The sequence below is a fragment of the Motacilla alba genome, chromosome 6 (genome assembly GCF_015832195.1).
Source record: "Motacilla alba alba isolate MOTALB_02 chromosome 6, Motacilla_alba_V1.0_pri, whole genome shotgun sequence".
Lineage (NCBI taxonomy): Eukaryota > Metazoa > Chordata > Aves > Passeriformes > Motacillidae > Motacilla > Motacilla alba.
The window spans coordinates 22620091-22644179 of record NC_052021.1 but is presented as its reverse complement, the minus strand read 5'-3'; the positions used below and the strand labels follow the sequence as shown (position 1 = coordinate 22644179).

Sequence of the window (24089 nt, the reverse complement as noted above, 5' to 3'; positions counted from 1 at the left end):
ACAAGTCTCTGACAGCAGATCCCAAGGGCATCAAGCACAGTGTGATGTAATGTACACTGCTGAACCACTTCTGGTTCTGAACCAGCTCATACACAAAATACGCATTTATTTACATTCACTTCTCAATTTTTATTCTATTTCTCGCATGGTCTTCAAATACAGTTTTACAGGTCTTTTTCTGCTACAGATACTGTTGATCTAAAACAGATTAATGAAAGTGGCATTCCAACCTTAATGAAAATTCATAACCATGAAAGATATGTCAACATATCACTTTACAATCCTAGAATGATGGTATTGGCCTGACATTCCATAGGCTTAGACAATTAACTTCTATAATAATAACAAATTCATAGGAAGAGAAAATGTGGCAAACTCCTTAAAAGCCAAGAAATAAGGCCACAAGCATCCTATGCTGTAATGTTATGCATCCAGATGAAGTAAGTCGAGTCTGGTATCCATGAAGAAACAAAACTCTCCCACCTGGTAAATCAAGGTTATCAGCTACTCAACATGCACCCAAAGCTGTATAAAAACTAGTGGCATTCAGCTTGGACTTAATGAAATCCCACAGCACAACCCCATACCTCTCTCTAAAAATGAAATGAACTTGTTTCAACTTAAATACTTCGCTACCGCATTAAAAATCATTCACATTCTGCAGAAAAAAAAAAAAAAAAAAAAGAAACACCTTGCACATGACTGCACCAGAAGGCCAAACACAGCATCTCCTTACAGGCTGCAGAGAGCATTACTGCAATCTTAATGCCATTCATTACAGGTTGCAAATCAACTTCTATGCAGCTGGAGGCTTGTAAGAGCAACCAAGCTTCCTTTGTGCACCACTGAAAAAAAACCCAGGAAAATTTAAACATAAGATATAGACAGCTTATGGCAGCAGGTGGAAGAAACAAAGTACTGCAAAGTGCATACCATTGTCCAATCACCTGTCTGGGACACTGGGACTACTGCAAAATACCATTTCCATTAACTGATCCAACCACCTCAATACCAGGTCCCATACGACGTCAGTTCCGTCCCATCACCAAGCATGTCCATCCTGGGTAAAAACATTAAACTCTTGGAACATTTAAAAGTAGATAACCATTTAAATAATGTGTAAAAATGTGCTTATTGTGGCATTTCTTATAGAAAAGTTAATTGATACAAATGTGCAGGACTTGAAGACCCTGATTTAATCAAACTAGTACGAACAGGCTTTGAAACATGGTGACTCTTCCAAGGACAAATCCCAGCTGTGGGCCAGCTCTCTCTCCCTCTCACCATCTTTCATCCATAATCCCATGTGAACATTACCAAAATTAACGGGTTCAGCAAAGCATCCTGTGAATTGCTGTTTCAGTCCCAGGAGAGTGATACCCTCAAGCAGTGACAAACTGCTATCTGAAGGAAGGGTCAGTTGGGATCTGCTCCCCTTTCCCAAGATGGTCAGTACCTAGCCCTGGATATGAGGCACAGTAAGAAAGGTCAGTGCTGAGGACAGACTTGTTCTCGATCGTGGTTTTAGGTTTTTCAAAAGTGCCATCTTGGACCTATACCATTTCACTTTTCAAAAGAAAAAGTTACAAAAATCAGTAAACAAAAAGTTAGTCAGCATACAGCTAAGTTTATATACACTGAGATTTACAAGTTTGTCATTGAGTGACTTCTGCCACAGACCACTGCACATTTGTCCCTAACAAAACACAAAGCTTGAACCAATGGTCATTAGAAGTGACAACGGGCCATTGCTTCATCAACAAGCATAAAGGTAGTAAAAAACAGAACTGTAACTACTCATCTTTAAAAATGCTGATTGACACAAGCAACCCCTCCCATTTCTGCAACTTCCAATTGCACATCCTGCTCTGAGACAGAGAACAAAACCTGCATCCTTATAGGCATTCTGCCAGAGACCAATTTTCTGTTGACACTTGAATGCAGAGAACTGTCGTCAACCACAGCACCGACTGAGAGGGATTCCTCTGAGAAGCTATAGCCCATGCAAGATTCCTTGGCACTTCACACAGGACCAGGAGAGGACAGGGTTTCTCTTTGTTTAACAATTTTCAGCAGCATTATCCCCTTCCAACAAATTACAGTCTGAATGTGTGATGGGTGATTTTCGCATAGCCCCTTTTACCAAGCTGGCTTATTGCTGGCTTTGTGCAGTTAGACCATATGAAGATCCCCACCACTACCTGCCCAGCTGTTAAGGGTCTACAGTACTGGAACAGTTCACTGTCAAGCACTTCAAAGGCTTCTTCCAAGGATAACAACATCCTTTGGAAATCCTTCCATTTTAGCAATTTCAAAACAACCCAGCTTGCTGTAAAATTCCAAGATTCTTTTATCATCTGGTCTCACTTCACAAAAAGCCCCACGGGAGCCTGAAGAAAGAAAAGAAACAAAATACTGTAGGAGAAGAGTTGCTGTAAAAAGTACAGACATCAAATATTACTAAAGTTCCCACCAACTTTAGCAGGTAAATCAGTGATCCAATTCCATGTGGAGCAAAGTGCCCAAGAGTCCAGATTCATGGCAGCACAGCTGACCATCCCCTAACGGGACTACACACTGCAGGCGCCCATCAGTCTGAAGAAACCCTCTGCACACCTTTCACTGCACACAAAAATATCTGATGTTGGCTCCAAAAGCAGCATTGCAGGAGGGCACCAAGTGGCACAAAGGAAGTGTGAGTGTGAGGTGCACAGTCAGGGCAGGCAGCCAAGCACTTCCCATGCTGAAGGTTTGGTAATCACCCAGCAGTGCACACAGCCAAACTTTAAAAAAAGCATCATTACCAATGCCAGCAGGAAAAATATAGACTTTTGTGCAGTGTTCAAGATGTAAAGATGTGTGCTCTCAGTGCCAAATTGCTCCCTCAGCTCTGCCTATCTTCTAATTTGCAGGATAATGGCTAAAATTAAAAGCTCCCTTTTTCAAGGCAGCAGCAGAAGTTAACTGTTCAAAAGCTTTTGTAATTATTTACCCAAATCTTCCGAAGTTTGCCTCGCACCCTAGAAATGACGTGTAGTTAGGAAACAAGGAATTCTAAGTGCAAGAAACTTACCATTAGCCTTTAGAGAAGAGAGCAGGCAGGCCATCATACTTTTGGCCACACTTGGATCTGTCACTTTTTTGTGGATATCAATCTTTATCAAAGATGGGAAGTTAGCAAGAAACGATTCTGGCAATACTTCTTGTTCTTCATGGAAGCTTAGCATTATTTTCTGAAAAGAATATTGGAAACGGGTATTTAATAATTATCCAGCTTTTCATTTTTATTCATCTTCATCAGGGGAGACTGCTTTGCTAATGGAGTGTACGTCCAAACCAGCAGGCTTTTCAGCTACACCTCTTGACTTAGTTCCTCATCTGCTGAATTGCCTTCTGTACACTCTAGACAAGAAGACTGGCTAGAAAAGCTTCTCAGACCATCAAAGGAGGCATGCAAAGCTTCTACTCAGTGACCCATACTTCAAGTGAAAGAAAGCACAAGCCAACACATAACCAGCAGTTTGCACACAGATACTCCTCTTTGTTTCTTTGCCTTTTTAATGGGCAGTTTTAGGCTGCCTTGCACCATTTACAGCTGTCACACTCCACAAACAGCTCATAGATTTTCACACCAAAACCAAAGTGCTCTTGAATTTGTTTTCCGTACTTAAACTGGTAAGACTTTCAGTGCTCTACCTGCAGCATAGGGAAACTAATACATTTTGCAGTAGAACAGAGCAGGAGCAATACTTTACTTTCAAAAAGTAATTTTCTCCAGATGAAGATGCTTTACATTTACTGCATGGATTACTACTCCAGTACACCTCATGGGTGTATTACAGCACATAGCTGTATCTGACTGGCAATGAATAATTTTACTGTCTGCTGTTACATCAGATGCATGCTTTAATACATGCTCAAAGTCTTCAGAAAGGTAAAAAAAAAGAATTTCATGTGAGCTCAAAAAACAAAGACGCACTTTGGAAAGACTCCAGCATACAGTTCTGACCTCACGGGTTATACCAACCTCTGCTTCAGACAGCTCCTTGTCACTATTTGGTTTAGTATATTTTTCTTGCATGAAAGGGATCCAAGACATTTTGCATTTCTTAATGAAGGGAGTTACATCAACTGTTCCCAAAGCATAGCCACATATGCCATCCTCATCTTCTAAGACGAAGCAGTAATCCAGGCTGAGGGTCAACAGACCTCCAACTAACCTGCAGAAAAAAAGTGCAAATTCAGTCAAAAGAAGGTCTGTTTGACAAAGTATGCCCTTCAGGTTCCAAAGAGGAGACTCCAAAGAGTTAACCAAAGAAGTGAGTCTTCCAGTCATGGAATTAGCTCCAACAAAGCACTAACTGACTGATCAGCTGTCAAAACTCAGCTGCAAGCAACATCTGCACCTCAGGATTCCACTGTTTCATTCTATACACACTGCTCTTCAGCTTTTGCTCTTAGTAGCTCTGCTGCCATTATTTCCCTGCTTTCATAATTGCTTTGGGTATTGTTTGATACCAGTTACACATCCTTTCTTAACTGCCTGTCACTCAGAGCAGTTTCTCTATAAAATTCTATCTAAATTAAATACCTGAGACAAAAAAAAATAAAATCCACTCGAAGTAGCTCATTTTACAGCTCATTTTTAATGCCCCATTTTTTTTTAACTTCATCTATCATTGTTTATCCTTTTAAAAAGTTTGTACATGTACTTCAGAAAAAACTTGAGGCACTTGGTTGGGAGACTGCACCTCAAAAACCTCTCAATTCTATTCTAAGAACTACGTAGGTCAGAAAAAATACCAGAGTTGGACACTCTCATGATATACTTTTACAAAATCTGAAACAAGATACTGTGATGCATACCTTTCACAATACAGAGGTTTCAGCTAAATTTATTTTCTAACAGCTCACAACAGGCAACCAGCACATGAACTGAGACATAACTGTCAACAGTCTCTTTAAGAAACCAAAACCCCAATTTCCCGAGAGTAAATTAGTTTATCTGCTTCAAAGTTCTTTGTAGTCTTCCCACACACAATTCTAAAAATTCAAATTAAATACACTATCAGGACTTCATCCTTCAGAACAACCTCTGCAGGACACTTGTTCCTAATACATACTTGTCTCCAATTAAATCTGGTAAACTATGGAAGGGTTGATCAGCTCCATCAGCATACATTTCTCTGCAGATCTTATATACAGATGCCTAAGAGGAGAAAAGAGATGATTTCACCTTAGCAGTCACATGCAAAAGAGAGTATGTCATTAACAGCTGCACTGTAACCTAGGAGGGCAATGACCACCCGTCAGAATCAAACCCCTAAACCCCATAGAAGTCCCACTTCTAAACACTGCTATCCATATGATATGACAGGCATCCAGTCACCAGAGATCAAAAGGACCCATCTATGCACAAGGATGGCATTCCCTCCACCTCTTCCATGAAAGTAACTCAAAGCTGCCTTCAAAAACATTGCAGTTTGGTTGAATGGCTGGGAAGGAAAGGCTGGAGGGCAACCTCCTGCTCTCGTAACAGCACAAGATTAATTCTGAGGGTTAGATACTAAATACTCAGTGAAGACCACCACCATTGCTACTAAATCCCTTTACAAAACCTCTGATGCTCCAGGATGGCAACTCAGCCTCTGCAAAGGACAGATATATCCTGCATGTTAAAAGGCTTTCACCTGCATCTCTTTAAAAGAGCAAATTCGAATTAGTCACATCTTAAATAAGAAACTTCACCTTTTTGTTTGTTTTTTTTTAACAAAAATGCTTTGCATTTGACACTTTCTTCCTTTAATTAAAGGGTAACTCCTCAGAAGAAATACTGTTTATGACTGCATGCTTAGCAGCACCTCTAATTGCTAAGGTGGTTTAGAAATATCAATTCCATTTTCGACAAAAGAACAAGTCAGCTTAGGTGGAGTCCTGCACAAAGATTTGGAAAAGGCTGCTTTACTGCTTGTGAGAACAGCACAGGATAAAGCCTAGAACAGGCAGGAAAAGGAGTCTTCATGCGTCAGCCTTGTATGTCTGACTGGCTTCAAAGTTAAGACCCATTTGAAATACTGCAAACTCAACCTAGAAACTCCTGTTTCATCTCAGTGTACCTACCAACACAAAATCTCAAACTGCATTAATCCCTACATTGTTTACACTGCATCCATAAAGAGTTAGCTAACTATTGGCTGACACTTCACTTTCAAGTATTCTCCATGCCAAGCTAATAGGAAAGAAACTACACTACAGATCCATCCAGAAAACAGAAAAGGTAAATAGCACTAATCAAAAATGACTAATTAAATTTTCCTGATTTTAAAGTATCAAACACTCCAAAGCAGATTTGACAACATTCTTTCAAAATCAGACCAATAAGCTTCCAACTGTAACTCAAATGATATGAATGGCTGAACCATGATCAGATTTTTCAGCTCCATTTTGAGATGCAGTATCAACGTTCTGCCTGTACAGTTCCACACACACCACAATAACCACTGACTGAAACAGGCATACACACACACCTTCTAGGTTAATTCACTGGATGGTTCCCTGCTGCAAGAATTCTTCTACCAGCTGAACAAATTTAACTTGTCTTTCATAAATAAGGAAGGCACTCACAGATTTAAAAGGGTGAGGGGGTGGGAGCCTGGGAATCAAGCTGTGCGTGTACAGGAAGTGTTGCACAGCACGTTGCTGAACCAGAGGCATATCACTTAACCTCAGCTTTCCTGTGAGCTGGCATTTTTGCCTTGTGCAAGGTATCAGGACACCTGCTTTATTAGGGAAGAGGGGACTCAGCAGTAATCACTGCTGCCAGGAAAGAAAGTGCATCACTAACAGCAAAAGTGATGTGTCAGCAAGTGTCAAAAGCAGTTACCTCATCTTTAGGGAAGTAGGGTCGTATGGTGTACACTTTTGAAGTGGGTGTTAATGGAGGTGGTTGAAAAAAGAGGTCATTTGCCCCATCAATAGGCAGCAAACGCTGTGAAAACAAAATATTTAATATAACTGTATGAACAACAAAACCCATCACTCTTGGGTGTGCACTGCAGACTCCCAAAATAACATTTGCTACTTGCTACCCCAAAAGAAGCTGGGGTTGGTATGCTTTACAAATGCAAAGACCTTATTTGAATAGAAAATATCCAATTGGTGTTCTAAAATATGCAATTGAAACAGCACATTAAGAGTCTGTTAATCTTAACTGCTTTAAAAACTTTTTACCAATCGTATCTACACTGTCTAAGAACACAGAATGTCAGGAGGAAAGGTTTGGTCTGAAGAGGGTTAACTGGCCAGAGGAGACGCTTTATCCCAAAAGCAATGCGCTGATTCAATTTGCTGCGCGCAGAGCACCTGTGAGGGGGGGAAAAGTACAGCGCCTGAAAAATCCATGAACAAATCTGCACATGGTACAAACAGCGATCTAGGAATACTGGCCAATTGAATTCCTCGCAATAAAGCACATTACAGCATTATTTCGAGAGGAACCGAAATTTGGAGTATGATCCCTTTTGCTCATGGAATTCCCATTGGCAGACAAGCATGCGCGCATTGTGCAATTGCGGGCGCAGGTAAAAATGCTGTGCGACCTGCAAAGAAACAATGTGAAATGTACAACTAAAGCCGCTGCGCTTCGCATGCGCGTGGGACAGGCAGCATCTCCTTGAGAAATTACTGTAGAAAGGGGAGGAAAATTATTTTAAACCAAGCTGTAAGGCTAATGGGCTTTGGACCAGAAAGCCTTCGGCAGACCAATCCTTCCAGACCTCTGATGTGCAACAAAAGGTTTCTCATAAAACAAAGAAAATGTCATTCAGTTGTGAAGTCATATTGATACCTGGAACTCTCCTGCTAGACCACCTCTAAAGGCCCAGGGTTCTTGGTCTCCACTTAAGAACTGTGCTGAAGATTGACTACGACACCCTGTTGAGATCAGATCCAAGCGGAGAATGTTACGAGAAGGGGGATTTCCTGGGTGTCTTACATGTCCAAAAAGCTAAAATACACTCGTGGAAAAAGCTCTCTAACTGAGCTAGAAACCAGGGCTGGGGGAGGGGGAGGGGCTGTAATAATGTATCATTTATAAAGCATTTGTGCTTGCGCACTAACTGCAGTATTTCAAATTTTTGATTACCTGTAGCAGACAGGTGAGGCAATTCAGCTACACACTTCATTCTAGACCAGAAGGCACAAGAATGGTGCCATGCAGAACTACGTAGACTTCCCTTCCTTGTACATTTTGTACACTTTTTATTGGGGTATTTGTGTCAGAAACATTCATTTAATCTATGAAAATCTGACATCTTGGAAGCTACGTGGCTCAAAAGCTACTAGCATAAATTTTAGATCAAACAAATGCCATTATCACAGCCCCTGAAAAAAAAAATGGACCTTTCTGAAGTCACATTTTAGTACTGATTGTTTCTAATCTTGTCAGAAAACTAGGACTAACAATATATGTAAACAGTCTGGCACAGATCAGGCAGCCAGGAGAGCTGTATGAAACAGCATTCTTGCAAGAGACTACACAGATTTACATAATCCAGGCCACAACTTCACAATACTGTTGGCACATTAAAAAGCTAAGTAGTGTTAACTGGAATTAACTCACAATTTAACTAATTCATCTTGGTGGCCACTACTAGCTTTGCTTTTTCTATCTTGATTTTTATTTCCACAAGCATACTGGATGCACCAGGGACACTGCTGCACAACCAGTAGCAGCAGGCCCATTACAGTGCATAGCTTTAGCTTGCACTTGCTTTTGAAAAGAAGCTTAAATTGGCTGTTTGATTTTTAACACTGTTCTGGCAGCAAGGCACTGCAGCCTTCACCAAGTAACAGAAATGACAGCTCTGGAGAGACAAAAAAGCCAAGCGGTATCTGGAGTGGAGATCGCAACTACCCGCCTAGTTTTCTGACAAGAGGAGCAGCGCAAATACTCTCTTCCTTTTGTGGACAGCAATCTACCTCCTGTTCAAGTAACAGCCTCAGATCAGTACAGACAAGTATGTTGTGCTAGTCAGAGAGTCCCAAAGTGTGCCAAGTTTGACATTTATACGAGTTTAGGAATATAGGTTCAATACAAACTACCCTAAGTACGGTAAATTTCAGAAACAATCCAAACACCAGAACTCAAATTTGGTTCACTCCCACATTTTAGAATTCTCATGTAAGAAGATATCCTTCCCAAAGAGATTTAGTCAAAAACTTGGAAGACAGTATCTGTCTGTCCTTTGAGACTACAACTTAACTAGCACTTCCAATTATTACAGTAAAGAGCTGTGTGAATGAAGAGCTGTGTAAATGAAAAACATAGTTAATGCCTTAGTCGCTGCGCAAATGTGACTTCAGTTCATGCCTGCTGTACTTCTAATCTATCTGAGCTGCCTCACAGACAAAACCTTTCCATTTTAATTAATTAATGACGACGCGCTGTGAACATCTGGCGCTGTCCATCCAATAGCAGTAGAAACTTGTGCTGAGGATTCTCCCATCTGTACACAATGGGGAAGAAGACAATAGAAGTCATTAGTAATCCATAGTACTGTACAGCCACACTAATTCAAGGGACTGAATGCTAGCTGGACTTGGGAGGAGAGGTGAAGAAAGTGAACATCCAGTGGACCATTGAGCACACCACTGTGAAAACTAACTTGTTTGGATTTGTAATGTACTTGACTTTATATAATGAGGTATTTTATCAATGACCTTTACTCTGTATTTGCACTAGTGATAAAACACAAGCTGAAGACAAAAATGGCCCCTCTCACAGAAGCACTGTTAGCACAAGAGTATCAAACTGTACATGTGAAAACCCCTTAATTTGCCAACTATCTAATACCAGTGTGAGTACTGGAACAGAACAGTGCTAAAGTTAACAGAGTTTGTGTTTACTGAGTTGGCTTCTACTGTGAACCACTCCAAATATTTGATGCACTTAGAGACTTACACCTAACTTCACAGGGACACTGAAAACAATTTCAGCTGAATTTAGTACATAGTCCAGTAATTCTGAAATGCAGTCTGCATTGGGCCCTTGATGTTTTCAAAGACTACAGGAACCAGTGCTCCCTTTATAGAGCCTTGGCCTAGAGTTGTAAGCAGATTAAGTTATCAAGAAGAGAGCATTCTGTCTAGCTAGAGGTCAACATACAGCAAGGATAGTAAAATTGGAGGAGATGTGTAACGCTTAAAAATACACAAACTAATGCTTTTAAACAGCATGAAGTTGTTCGAGAAATGTTAATATACTACAATGCTGCTGAGTTTTCCTCCCCCACTAGGTTTTCTTCTCTGTGCTCTGCACAAGGCAGTCTTAAAAGCTCTCTTCTTTATCAACTATGAGCTTAGGGATCAGATACTTAAAAAGCACAAACTACAGGAATTTGTTGGGCATAGACCAAGTTGATGATTTAATAGGTCTCCTCTGTCCCTGTTTAAGTCTGTCAGTATTTAAGAATAAAATTTAAAGACAATCCAAACACTAGGATTAGACCAAGGTTGTGTAATGGTTAGCCACTGTGAGGTTTGTGACAGCTACAGAAAGTGTGACTTGAGACCATCAGCTTTGCTGTCTGCTGTGTATGTCAAGCAACTCCACAGCATATTCCTTACAGTTGGATTGAAACCTGAAAGTGAAATGAGGTGACTAGAATTACCCAGGCCATGCTGGTGCTATCTGCCAACTTAGGATCTCCCAAAAATCTTTCAGGAAAAAACCAACAAAACAAAACAAAGAAGAAAATGCCACACATTAAAAAAAAAAAAAAAAAAAAAAACAAAACAAAAAAAACCTGTTTCAAGATCATTTTAAGTCTCAGACTAAATCTGTCCAGAGAGTTCCATAATTTCCATCCATTACCAAAAACTAAAATATAGATTAAAAAATTTTTAAAAAATCAGCAATTTGGAAAGTGTTTAAAGGAAATTATTTTGCACCAGAATAGCCTTCTGCTAAAGCTCGCATGCGCACAGGGGCTGGAGGATCACCTTCCTCATGGCCCATTGAAAGTCTGTTGAAGACAGCAATAATGTTATCAAGACAGAGCAAACAGCAGATGGCTGATGTGATCACATTTCGTAGTGTCATTTCCAATCATTCAGGGGGGCATCCAAGGAGCTACATGGCATAGTCCAGTGTGCATTCAGTCAAGAGTAAGTTAAAGTCAACACTTACGTGTCAGATGAGATTCAAGTTTCATTAGCCCAAGAAGAAAATCAAGGTCTCCAATCTTAAGCATCCAGCAGACTTCACTTTTAATAGCAAAGCAAACTCACTGCAAGCATTGCTTCAAATAGCAAGACAGGAAAACCTTTAAAAGAGGGTCAAACTAGACCCCCTGTCCCAGAAAACACATTCACCTAATGCTTCAGTTTTCCCCGTGGGCTAATTAAAAACACACATAAAAATAATCTATCTGGGATTATAATGGCTCCCAATGCACCTACCTAACCACTGCACAAAAGATTTCACCATTGACATAATACTCTTGATATCCCAGACGTAGGAGTACATGTCATAAAGGATTGTCCTGTTGGCACAATTGGAGAGGCGAGTGAACATGCCCATCACCAAGCTGCACATCTCTTCAAACTTGGCCGCCCGGTTACGCCATTCTTCTATCTATGAAAAAGATCCACAAGATCAAACACAGGCTCCTGGAGAGGAGTGGTACTCTAAATATGGAGAAAGACTACACAATTCACTACTTCATTTTACCAGGATGGACTGCCACACCACACATGACTCACAGATAGTCTCTAATGGCTGTTAGAAGTGAGGCCAGTACAGGCAACACTGGTCACATGCAGATACTAGACTGTCTTCATAGCTGTGTGGTACTACAGGGCTTAAAACAGTAGATTCCACTGGAGGAATGAAAATTACTGTGACCTGTGGCTCACTATACACTACCCTTCAGGTCCTACTAAGTAGAACAGCAGTCTCTATTACAGACAACAGATAAAATTGCTTGGAATTTTGACATAAAAGGAGAGAAACAAGATTTGTACTCACTTTTTCAGCATCCTTTCCTTTGCAATTTACGCTGACAACACTGCTATTTGCTCTAAGCCACTGGAATTCCCTCAGCATCTGTGCACCTTTGGGTCCATGTTCATAAGGAAGGTAAAACAAGTCAGCAAGAAGCTGTAAATCCTCTAAAGTCACTGGTTCTACTGCATAAAGAGGCTTTTCATTCGGCCCAGGCACAAAATGTTCTTTGTTAATTTGCTCATCAGTCTGCATAGGTGCAATGTCACTACCAGAGTCTTCCTGCATAGACATCTCTGGAGACTTTGACTCAACTATACTCTCCTTATCTGTATCCATTGGCTTCAGCTCCTCTGCCATCTTGGCTTCGGCAATATCTGTCAGTATCTGGTTTGCATTCTTGTCTGCATCATCTTGTTTCTCCACCACCATGTCCATTGGTTCCTCATCAGATTGCTTCTTCTCCTCCTCCTTGGCCAAGGCCGGCGAGTCACTGCTCAGCGCCGCGCCCTGGCTCATGATGGGCTCCTGGTACACCGTGGTAACCACTGTTGCTGCATTCAAAGAGGATGGTGCCACCAGTGGCCCTACATCCCCTACAGAGCTTTTAGCACCACTGTGGGCCACCTGCCTACCTGAGAATAAGAAGAAACAAATTTAGTTTTCAGTATCTGCCAACTAACATTCAAATCAGCAACTCCTGCAAATGATGGATGATTTTACCACAGCATCCCAACAGCACAGCTTCCTTTCGGTACTTTGCCTGTTCATGTCTGTCAATGTAACTCTAACTACTGACTTTGAGTTTTGCAAGTTTCCTTTTCACATAACTGGTAAGCAAAGATAGGATGAAGAAAAAGTTAGGAAAATCATTTAACATTAATTTTTAACTACGTCATCAGAATAAAAAGCTCTTCAAGTAACTACTTTTCCCTCTGCATCAAATTACTTGGTAAAGTTGTATTTGAATATAAAGGACAGTTCACAATAAAAGCTTAATATGATAAGCGGATGCTTAAATATTTCAAATTCAAAACTGTCTTTAACCTGGGGAAAACAGACATTCAAAACCTTACCAGATACAATCTTGGACAACATGCTCTAACTCACCCTCCCTGACCAAGGTCATTAGACTCAAGATATATCCCAAGCTCCCACTGGTACAAAAAAGTGTACAGTGCTAGAAGGAACTCAGCTGATGTATGCAGACAAACTCAGGAAATAAAACTATCTTAAAACAACTGGAAGAACACGGAGTCTTCAGGACCAGAACTAGTTTTTACAACAATCTAACATCAACTAAAAAAAAAAATCCCCACTGTACTTCCTTTTCTCTCAGGTTCCACTGAAGCCTAGTAAGAACTGGGACTACCAAGATCTGGACCCTTTCCTGCCTTCTATCAGAAATGCCAAAAGATAATATATCAAGATTGCTTCTGTTGCTCAGTCAGAGCATTACAAGCACACTGCAGAATATTAAGCATTCTTACTTTTTAATTAAGGTTCCCCAGTTACTAAGGCAGAAAATATTTCCAGCCAAAGTGTATGAATTGCTAGGATCTGTAAAATATCTTAAATCTAAACACAAATACTGAACATCTAACACCATTTTTCTACCAGCCTCAGAATGATACCAAATCACACTCACTGCTGTATTGCTGAGGTACCCCAAATTCCTGTAACCATTCCGTTAAAGCCAACTTCAGGGCCATCTGTGGGCTGTACAGAACATCTGTTTCAATATCTTCATCACTCCCCTCATTTTCCAATTTAATCTGGATCGAAACCGTGCTATCTTCAGTATCAGCTACAGAGACAAATTTTAAAAGTTATCATGTTAGTTTAATTTAAAATAGCAAAAATAGATGTCAAACAAGGCAGTCAGTAACTTAGGGGCTTACTTGACAAAAGAACAAGTTAATACATTCTAATTAGAAAAAAAATGACAATTATGGTCACCACCAATATCAACACAGAAATTAGACACCCTGGCATTTAGAGTGTCTTCTGATCTAAACTGCTTCTATTCAAATGAAATCATATCCATGGACACATTTCAAACTTGGGCATTAAACGTGCTTTCCAAGAGTAATAATTACATAACCACAGAAACTCTCCAGACTAAGAAATTCTTTGATATTATGTGCTATAGATACACCCCAGGAAGTCAGTAAAGCAAGATCATTATCTTCCAGGCAACTGCCATTTACTTATGGAACAGAAAAGGCTAGGTGATCACAAGAAGAAGTTGGTGAGGAAGAGAGAAAATCATTAAAAACACAGAGAATTGGTATGATTTATATGGTTAAGCATAGATCCAGCAAACAGTTACTCATACTTACTCATCACCACATCTTTTCTCACTCCATTCATGTTAGACTTGTACCAGGTTGCAAGCGTGTGAATGGCAACATAATTGGCTTCAAATTCACAGTTCGGATTGGTCAGAACACCCTTTAGTCGAGGGATGAGTTCAGTTGACCGACCCTTGTAAGGCCCAAGGAAAAGCCTCTTTTGATCATAATCATTAGCATGAATGTTATCCCAGATAACTGGGGCTCTCCTGATGATCTTAGAAACTTCTTCAATGGATTCTACTGGAATGTCTTTGGATACAACTTTCGGACCTAAGCAGAAAATAAGATGATCAGAGGGCTTTGCATATACTTGAAGATTCAACCCCCAAGTAGCTGGACAGTTTACTAAATATTTATAAGAAAATAATCAATGCCAACAAAATAAAAGAAACAAGCTATCAATCTTTACCTGTCCATAACACTTCAATTCCAGGGAGCAGTTTTTCTCCTACAGTCCGTAAATACGGTGACTGGGCAACATTTGGATAACAGAAAGTTCCACAGTACTCTGCACAGCAAAAGAGAATGTCACTGTCATTAGAAGGATGCACATGTGTGACCACGCACCAAACTGTCCCACAAACACATTGAGAGAATACCACCCTTGGAAATGAAAAACATGTATAAAATTAATCAAGTGAAGCCCAAAAGTCTAAAGTATAAATAAAAATGACATTATGAATTATATTCAGCATAAATATCAGAAACAAATGGTAGAGAATTATTTTAAATTGCTCAAATGCCAAAATTAGGAAAAAATTAATCAAGTCCATAATTAGAAGGCCTGTTACAGCAGCTAGCATCCAAGAGAATGAGAAAACCCCAAGACTCATTACGAAGTCAAATACCTAAAACTTGTAACACTGGAACATATGTCTCTAAAGTTAAGGTGTGCAACAGAACCACAATACTACAGTGTAAGAGGATAAACTACAAATAATTTTTGATAAAAAAGCAACTCGCTGACTAGTGAAGTGAGCAATCTTATTAAAAACAGGAACCAGTGACAGCCATAAGCATAGACTACCTCTACTTTAAAAACAATTCTTAGAAACTAACAACCTGTTAATTCAAGAAGCAAAGATTTCAGTTCAAGTTAGGAAAAAGTAAATTTTCCATTAGCCTAATTCTTGGTTCAAACTTCTCTAACTGTTCTACCAAGCTGCCTTATTTGCTTGGCATTGAGCCTTTCAGAGATTTATAAATTTGGAAAAAAATCTTTGCATACATCTGAATAATCAAACTTTTCTTTGTAAATCAATTTCTTCAATCAACCCCAAAATACTCCTTAAGGCAGTTATTAAATGTTAACCCAGGTTTTCAAACAATAAGGTAACAGTCCCCCTCCTTTAATGCTCAATGAAAATATTCTGCTTGTTTTACCTGTAGGACAGAAAAGGAATGTGTCTGGTTCTCCTAGATATTGATAAATTTCATTTGTGATTGAGACTTGAGCATGAGCAAAAGAACTGAAAACTTCTTTGTCTGCTGCACACATGTTGTGATCGATATCATCAAACAGCAGTGCAAAAGATCTGCAGCCAAACTGAGAAACCTAATACAAGAGACAAGAGTAAAATATTTAATTTGTTAAATTATTACTGCTTCTTTTAATCAAACTGTAGGATTTTTAGATCTAATCTTAGATACAGCTACAGGAACAGGGATATAGTTCTGTTCACAATGAATGCCTGTCTCTGACCCATAGCTCTGCTTCTCTCAAAGATGAGACCTTTAAAGACCTGCAATCTGCTCCAGTTTTAACCATCCAAAGCTGATCTCACAGGATGGACAGCTGGGAAAAAAGCTAATTCTGTAACAGCTCTTGGACAAAGAAGAGGAGTCAGGAGAACAAAGAAGATGTGCATGTCAGGTCTGCAAAGGCATTTATTGTGGGCTAGAGTTCTTGCCTTAGCAGTCCATCTTAGCTTCAAGATTCTAAAATACTCTGAAGACTAAAATAGCCTTCAGCATCCAATACAAGATGAGATTTTTTTTTTAAAATCAAAGTTATCACTGGCTACTTCTGCAATGCAACTTGAACATATCCATCGGAGTCATTCAGAGACACCCAAACTAACACCAGAGCTGAAAAGGTTCAAGGAGCTGGTGAAAAGCTGCAAGATGAGCAAGGAACTGGAGCTTCCAAATTAAGCAGCACTGGAACTGTGCTAAGTTTGTGTCATCCTTACCTGGTCCAGCTTACGTTTCAACGTGGATACCTCTTTAGGATTGGAGAAAGTGATGTCAAGTCCAGGTGAGATTGCATAGATGAATTCTATTTCATGTTCTCGTGCAGCTGATATTAGAGTCATTAGCTGCTCTGGAAATTAAATTAAAATATTTCAGAAGGACTCAAAAAATTTCTCAGGCATCATCTAAAGTGTAATTAGAAAAAAGAATTGCTGGAATTTCTTGAAACTAACAAAGCAAAGAACACCAAATTAATTGGAAGATTCTTCAGCATTTATGCCAAAAGGAATACAACAACTGTCCTTGTATTCTCATTTTTCCTGTTAAAATTTCTATAAATATCTTAAAAGTTTTCTTTTTCTCAATGCTGTGAGACAAATATGGATATAGCCTGTTTCCACAGTATGTACATCAACAGTTCTAGAATTATTACTCACTTTTTCCACACATACTAACAATTTATTGCCGTAATATCACCCCGTGTGACAGAGGTTCACACACTACTCATAGACTGAAGCTTGGGCACATGAAAAAGTGGGGTGTAACATCACTGTGCAGAAGAAGGTTCCTTAGGAAACAAACTTACAATTGAATCTTTCATAGAATGAATAAAGAAAATTATTTTTAGCATGTTTAACAATCTTTGCTGTTATTAGATATTACCCTGCAGTATCTTTTACTATTCTGCATTGATTTAAAGAGGTCTCCAAGAAGGATCATTTACTTTCCAGAGAGTGTAATTTTTCCCCTCACCCAAGGAAAACTATAATCCCTTCAGTCTAATAAAGCATCATAAATCCCATAAACACCAGAGGTGGATAAAACAACTCACGCTAGCGTGAACAGATCTTTTATGTTCTGGCTAATTGGTCAAGAGCTGTTTTTCTAACAGGTACTCTTTCATTGAGACAAGGACTTAATGAATCACATAAAAGGACACGTTATTTGCTCATCAATCTTTTTTTCCTTTCCTAAAGCAAATAATTTCTACTTCAAAAAATATTCAAAAGACATTCAAGAGCCAGAGGAGTAAGTCTAAACAACCTTTCCAATGACAAAAAATAAATCCTGCAAGACAAAGCCTTAAAAGCAGTTTCAGAAATCATCTGCAGTTGTAGTTAAAAGAAGTAAATCCATGCTTGTTCCAAAGCTCCCATAAACACACCTGCAGGGTATTAAAAAGAGGCTTTCAGTCACCTTTGGGAATGGCTACTGTGATTAAACACACACAAGTATACATAGCAATAACCAATTCATTCAAAAATCTACTCATAGAAAGCACAGAGGAGAAATAAAGGCAGTTACCCGCTTCCTCCACAGAGTACATTTCTCGCCAAAACATCCTGTGCTTGTAGTCATCCTTTGGAGCATACAGGTATGTATTCAGCCCCCACTTCTGAAGCCTAAAAACACAGGAAAAAAGCCTTCAAATAGCCTACAAATTCAGGAATTCTGTGGTTTACTTCATGTTACTCTTTTACTCAATCTGATTTTTTTTTTCTTCACTGAACATTGTGTTATACTGTTAAGTCACAATAACTTTAAGCACAAATTATATTGGACAAATTTGCTATATGCAAGATAAAAAGGTGAATACAAATCCCAAAAATACAGATATTGGGCAGAAAGTTCCTCTAGGATAGAACAATAATTCTTTCCAGACTTAAGTGGAAGCTTATGATTACATTGTGATGGAATGTGCTGCAGTAAGAGGAAACATGACTTGCCTTCTAAAAAGCTCCTTCCTCTGCTCCATCACCCAAGGTCTTCCATAAAATCCTATGGGCAACAAGATTAGAATTATCCAGTCAGATTATGCGTGCTTCATGGAACTTTGTATTACAACCCACCATTTTCTTCCTCTTTCGCTACATTTGTCAAAAACCTTCCCAAAGCAGAAAGGGAAAGAAAAATAGTTAGCATGAGGAAAAGTATAACAACCTAAACTGATCTAAATTTAAAATGCAATTATAGCTTGTTTTATTTCTTATGATGTAAGGTCTAATAATTTTGGCCACTGAAGCACCTAATTTTCAGAATACAAATTGTGTTCCTGAGCATATGCCCTTGACAAGTCAAGTCAGCATTCTTAGAGCAGCAGACTGAACACTTATAACCTAATTAAACTACTACACCTACAAAACAGATTTGACTTTAGGGTGAACACTGAAAACACTTGAAAATATTTACCAGCTCAAACATGCTTGATTGGTGGTACAGACTAGGATTTATATAAGCAGAATATATAAATACATACTGCAGAAGATGATGTATAATTTAAAAAAAAAGTGCAAGTAAGTCAAAAAAAATGCTGAGGATTTCATTTATTTTGTTCTGTTTAATTGAATCCTTGTCAAAATTAAGTTGCAAATTGATATCCTACTTTACCATTTCCACATTTTACAAGCTAATACTATGTCTGTGAATAATCATATATAAAAGCATCTTCCCAAGTGATTTTAGAATGTATTGAACGTCATACAATTCCACAGGAATTGCAACTGCCTCTGGCTTTAAATCTAAGCTTTCCATTCTAGAAGCAATACTTTAAAAAAGCACTCTCAATGCCCTCTTAGTCAAGCCAACTCACTTAGGCCTATGTGCAAACAGTTCAACCACAAGTGGGCACTTCAAAACAAAGCTTCAGCTTGCAGTCCATGCGAAGACCAGAGACTAAAATAACATGAAATTTAATAAGCTCTTATTTTCAAAGGACATGGCCACTCAGTGATGAATGATACTACTAGTACACAAAGCTCACAAGTCCCCATAGAACACCAGTTCAAAAGGTGAACAGTATCTTTATTTCCAAAGCTATTCACCCTTGTAAATCTGTAAATATGCAGTCTCACTGAGGACAAAACCACCCTTCTACCTTCAAAAACTCCAAACTGATGCAACTGAAGACATTTTTTATATATTATATTTCAGTTACATGTGAAGTGTACAATGCTCTTTTAAGAAGCTTAAAGCAAGAGGTTCAAGTTTTAAGACTTATTCTCTCTAAGAGTGATCTCAAACTGCCTGGCACCACAACGTGGCAAAACTGAGCAACTACTTCCCCTCACAACTGCCCAGTGCAACAGGGAACAACAAGAGAGAGCCGAGAGGCCTGAAAACCTCCCAGTTTACTTCACCCAGAAGGAATTTCTTATTTTCACTATAGTTTCCTAACTCTGACTGATGCTGCCCTGAGGAAGAGCAGGAACTCACAAAAGAAGTGAAATCCTGTGAAACCTAAAGAATATCCCCTACGCCTCATAACCTGTTCACAACACTTTTGTTTTACTTACGATACTACTGTTTCAGACCTACAACCCTAAAGCAGAGCACAGCTTACTGTTAAAAAAAATCAATTATCAAAAACTAAATAAGGCTGAACAGAACTGGCTAATTTGCAGCAATACTTTTCCATCTGTCACCACATTTCTTAGGTTACTACTGTCACCAGCCAAGTACAATTCTTGGATCTTTCTGCCTAACAATAAATCGACCTAGTTTTGTATTACTCCCTCAGGACTGTGTGTCAAGCTCATACAAAGTCAACAGATTATGCCAAAATACCTCATCCCATTACCATGCTCTCCATCACTAAAAGTCAGGACATCCTAGAGGCAGTGCACGAAAGCTTTGCATTCAGCAATCTCTCAGACCTTATTACTCTGCAAAACAGTGAATTTGATAAGTAGCATACACTCTTCACACTCTTAGAGTGCGCACGCAGTGTTTGCCCAATTGCCCTCTGCCTTTTCTACCAAAGATCCAAATTCTTCATCTCAGCACTCCAACCTCACCACACCTTAGTCTGTGTTAACCACTACCTTATGTTCAAGTATTTAGCCACACTTCTGAAGTTAATTCCTGTTTTTCTCTTAACTCTGTAATTCCCTTGAGTCACTAATGAGACAGATGTTTTCACTCACTACCATTTACCTCCTTCACCACAAGTTTGTTTTTCTGCTGGTGGTGGTTTTTTTGTTTGCCTTTTTTCCTTAACACTCCCCTATTCCTTTTTCCCCGTACACATATTATTGTTAGACTGGTAACTCCTAACCAGTGTTTGACGGCTTCTTCGGGCAGAGGCCATTTTCTTGCTTTGTTTTGTGCACAGTACACTCAGGAACACCTGCAACAAAATATATGCTGAGGCAACCAACGATGTAACTAACACGACAAGAAAATTTATTACGGTATTCTCAGTGGTTCCAACAGAAACCTGGATGAACAAGAGACATTCCAGGTGTATCAGCAGGAACATGAGAAAACATGTCGTTACAATCTGTGTTCTTCTTCACTGTTATGTGTCTCCAAAGCCTTCAATTTGATATCTACCTTCACAGAATTAAGTTTATTAGCAAAAGAAAGGCATTTTTCTCCACATTGACTGTATTTAAGCCCTACCAATTCACCTCTCACAGTCATATTTACAGAACCCGAATGATTTTTTTTCTAAAGATACAAACAGAAAACAGTCTGCAAAGCAATGTAGATACTGACTTTGATAAAACTGCCTGTTCCCCTCTCCATTCCATCTGCTAATAATTTTATTTTGCTACTGGAAAATCCTTATTAGTACAGAAATAATTTGAGATCACGGGAAATAAACGATTTAAAACCAACTGTTACGCTGGGGATAAACCATTTTTCCTGCTGGCTTTCAACCACCTACCTTAACTGACCTCTGACCTACCAGAAATGCATTAACTGAGAACTCCAAAAAGTCCCTTTATTCTGCAGCTTCAAGAACAATTTAAACCTTTTAACGATGCAACTATGCTAAAAGACAGAGGATTGTTCTACAATTAAAATGATACGCTACAATATTTTAGAGAACAAGGGTGCATTTAATGTTAATTACTGAGCAGAATTCCACGGAATCACCTATTTCCTGCTCAGGACTGAATGCGAGCCTCGGGAGCACAGGAAGAGCACGTAGAGCCGAGATAATCGCGCGGTAGCTCCGCTCTCTCCCACTTCCCCCTTCAGACACGTACGAGCAAGCGAGCCCCAGCACCGCCTCAGCCTCTCTGAGGAATCATCGGCGCGCCGGGTGCCAGGCCTGCCCTCGCCCCGCCGCACAGCTGCCATCAAAGGGCGCTCCCCGCTCCAGCACCAGCCCCGGGGGCAGAAGCTCCGCCCGGGAGCCGCGGCTCCTCCCCGCCCTGGCGGAGTCCCGGCCAAGAACCGCACGCCACCTCCCCGCCGAGCGGGCTCCTCCGGGCGGGGGAGGAGACGGCAAAGCGAAGCCAGCTGGGACCAGCCCACCCCCCGTTCTCCCGCACCCCCTGTCTCCCAGGAGAGACCCCCTCTGAAAGCTCTCACCTTCGACGACTCCGCAGAGGAAGCGGCGGGAGCCCAGCGCGGTCTCCGTCTCGGTGTCGGTCTCCTCGCCCCCCGGGACCGGCCCTGCCGTGGCACCCGGCGGCTCTAAGGGGGCGCCGGGCACCCCGGCCGGGTTGGGACTACCCTGGGGCTCCTCCAGCGCCGCCTGCCCCTCCTTCTGCACCATCCTGCCGCCCGCCGCCAGCGCCGCCGCTCGCTGGGCCGGGCCGAGCCGAGCCGGGTCCCTGCCGTCCCCGCTGCGCGGCCCCTTTGTCTCCGCCGCTCCGGGGCCGCCGCCGCCGCTTCCTGTTTACGGGGCGCTGCGCCTGCGCGGGGAACCGGCCCCAACCGGTCCGCGCCGCTCCGCCCGCAGCCGCGCCGCTCCGCGGGACTGCCGCGGGGGCAGGGGAAGCGTCAGCCTCGGCGGGAAGAGAGCGAGGGACGAGGGCGGCCGGGACGGCGCCGGTGGAGCGGGAACAACGGGCTGGGGCGCGGGAGGCTCCTCAGGGAATGGGGCGGGCGGGCGGTGCGCGCGGGCTGCGCAGGCGCGGGGCGCGGGAGGGCGCGCACTGCGCGTGCTCGGGGGGGCCGGCAGCGGGAGGGGCGAGGCCGCGGCGGCCTCAGGGCGCTTGCGCGGGGAGGCAGCGCACGCCCGCGGCGCACGCGCGAGGGGCCGCGGGGACTGAGGGGGGAAGCGGCAGTGCGACGGCACGCGTGCGCGCTGGGGTTTGTGTAGGGAAGCGGCGCCGAGGGGGGAAGGAGGGCGGGGAGCCAAGTGTTTACCTCGGCTCTGCGCCTGCGCCTCGCGGCGCCGCGCTCCGGCGGGAGCACGCCTGCGCGGGAGCGGAGGGCGCGCGGGCTCCCGTGAGACGCGCCCTACTTCTCGCGCTGCCGCGCAAGCGCAGCCGGGCCCGCGGGGCGCACGGAGCCGCGGCGGGGGCACGGCTGCGGCCCTCCTGGCACGGCACGGCACGGCACGGCCGATGGCACGCCTGGAAGTGTGTCCGTGCCTGGAAGAGGCCACGAGAATGCTGAAGGTGGGATGGTATTAGTAGATCAGAGGAGGGCTCTGAGGTTACACAGCGTCTCTCCTGCTGCACCCTCAGGGGAGCACGAGGCGCCCCATGGCTGAGGTGAGCTCTCTCGTGGCTGTGGAGCGAGGCCGGCAAGGCGATCCTGCCAGCCTTCCCAGCACTGCGGAGGCTGCAGCAGGTACCGGCCAACAAGAAACAAGTTAGCGAAGAGCTGCCGAAAACCCCAGCTGGCGAGGAAGGGCTGGAGAAGGCCTGCAGACGTCAGGGCACACACTTCACGGTTCAGTCACGTTTCTGCTTATTCCCACTGATAGCAGCTCCAGCGTGACAAGAAACCGAAGACGCCTGCGTTTCCGGCAATGCCCGCGCTCGGGAAACTGCAGCAGAGCCCCTGGCCAAGAGACATCTCTAGTTACCACCATCATCCGGCCAAAGCTTTCAAAGAGCAAAAATAGAAATTGTACAGATACCCTAAACAGGAACCAGCTAAATTGTATTGACACACGAGCAGGCTTTACAGAAGGGTTAGAGAGGAGAAATGCACAGAATCTGGGTGGAGAGCACACACGACTTTCACACACCTCTAGAGCTTGGTGGTGACTACAGGGTCACAAAAGACCTTGAAGGGGTGCTCATATCTCTGGTCATGGCCAAATAATCCTACAGTAATAGTTCTCCCAGTGTTGCAATCTCATTCTTTTACAAAATGCTTGTGTTTTTAGGCAGTATTCAGGATGCTGGAATGAATCACTGCCCCAGGCTGCATCAGCTGCCTCATCCAGTTGCTCAGCTCTTTTACCACATAGCTACTATTAATTTTTCCTCTGAAAGCTGGGAAAAAATTGTCTGGAAACAACACAAGGCTGCCCTTTTCCAAGGATCCATCAGCTCTTCTCTCTGTTCTCATCATAGACCAAATGACTTGGCTGTCCATCCTTAAATGCCACCTCCTACTAACAAGGGTCATCCAAGCCCTGGCTCACACAGCAGCTTCTCATGGCAAGCTGAAGGCCACCTAAAGGATCCAGGCCTCCCTGCCCTCAGCCCCTTCCTGAGGGCCTGTTTAGGGGAGAGCCAAACAGATTATTTTTGACTCTCAGCTTTCCCACCCCCTACTCCAAAAGCTGCACTCCCTGCACAAACCTTTTCCCATTTGGTGTCAAAAGGCCACGGCACCAT

General features: G+C 42.0%; 1 protein-coding gene across 1 annotated transcript; it reads right to left on the bottom strand.

Annotated features, from left to right (window-relative positions):
* Window positions 1-104: 104 nt before the first annotated feature.
* OGA (O-GlcNAcase) lies at window positions 105-22397 on the bottom strand. Its single transcript, XM_038140749.1, has 16 exons — window positions 21877-22397; window positions 18282-18333; window positions 17860-17957; window positions 16554-16684; window positions 15745-15916; window positions 14771-14869; window positions 14347-14631; window positions 13653-13811; window positions 12029-12639; window positions 11461-11635; window positions 7847-7932; window positions 6884-6988; window positions 5124-5209; window positions 4028-4220; window positions 3074-3233; window positions 105-2390 (listed from the first exon to the last, which is right to left on the bottom strand). Exons 1-16 carry the CDS (start codon window positions 22061-22063, stop codon window positions 2254-2256), a joined length of 2736 nt encoding a protein of 911 aa, XP_037996677.1. The 5' UTR covers window positions 22064-22397; the 3' UTR covers window positions 105-2253.
* Window positions 22398-24089: the final 1692 nt, after the last annotated feature.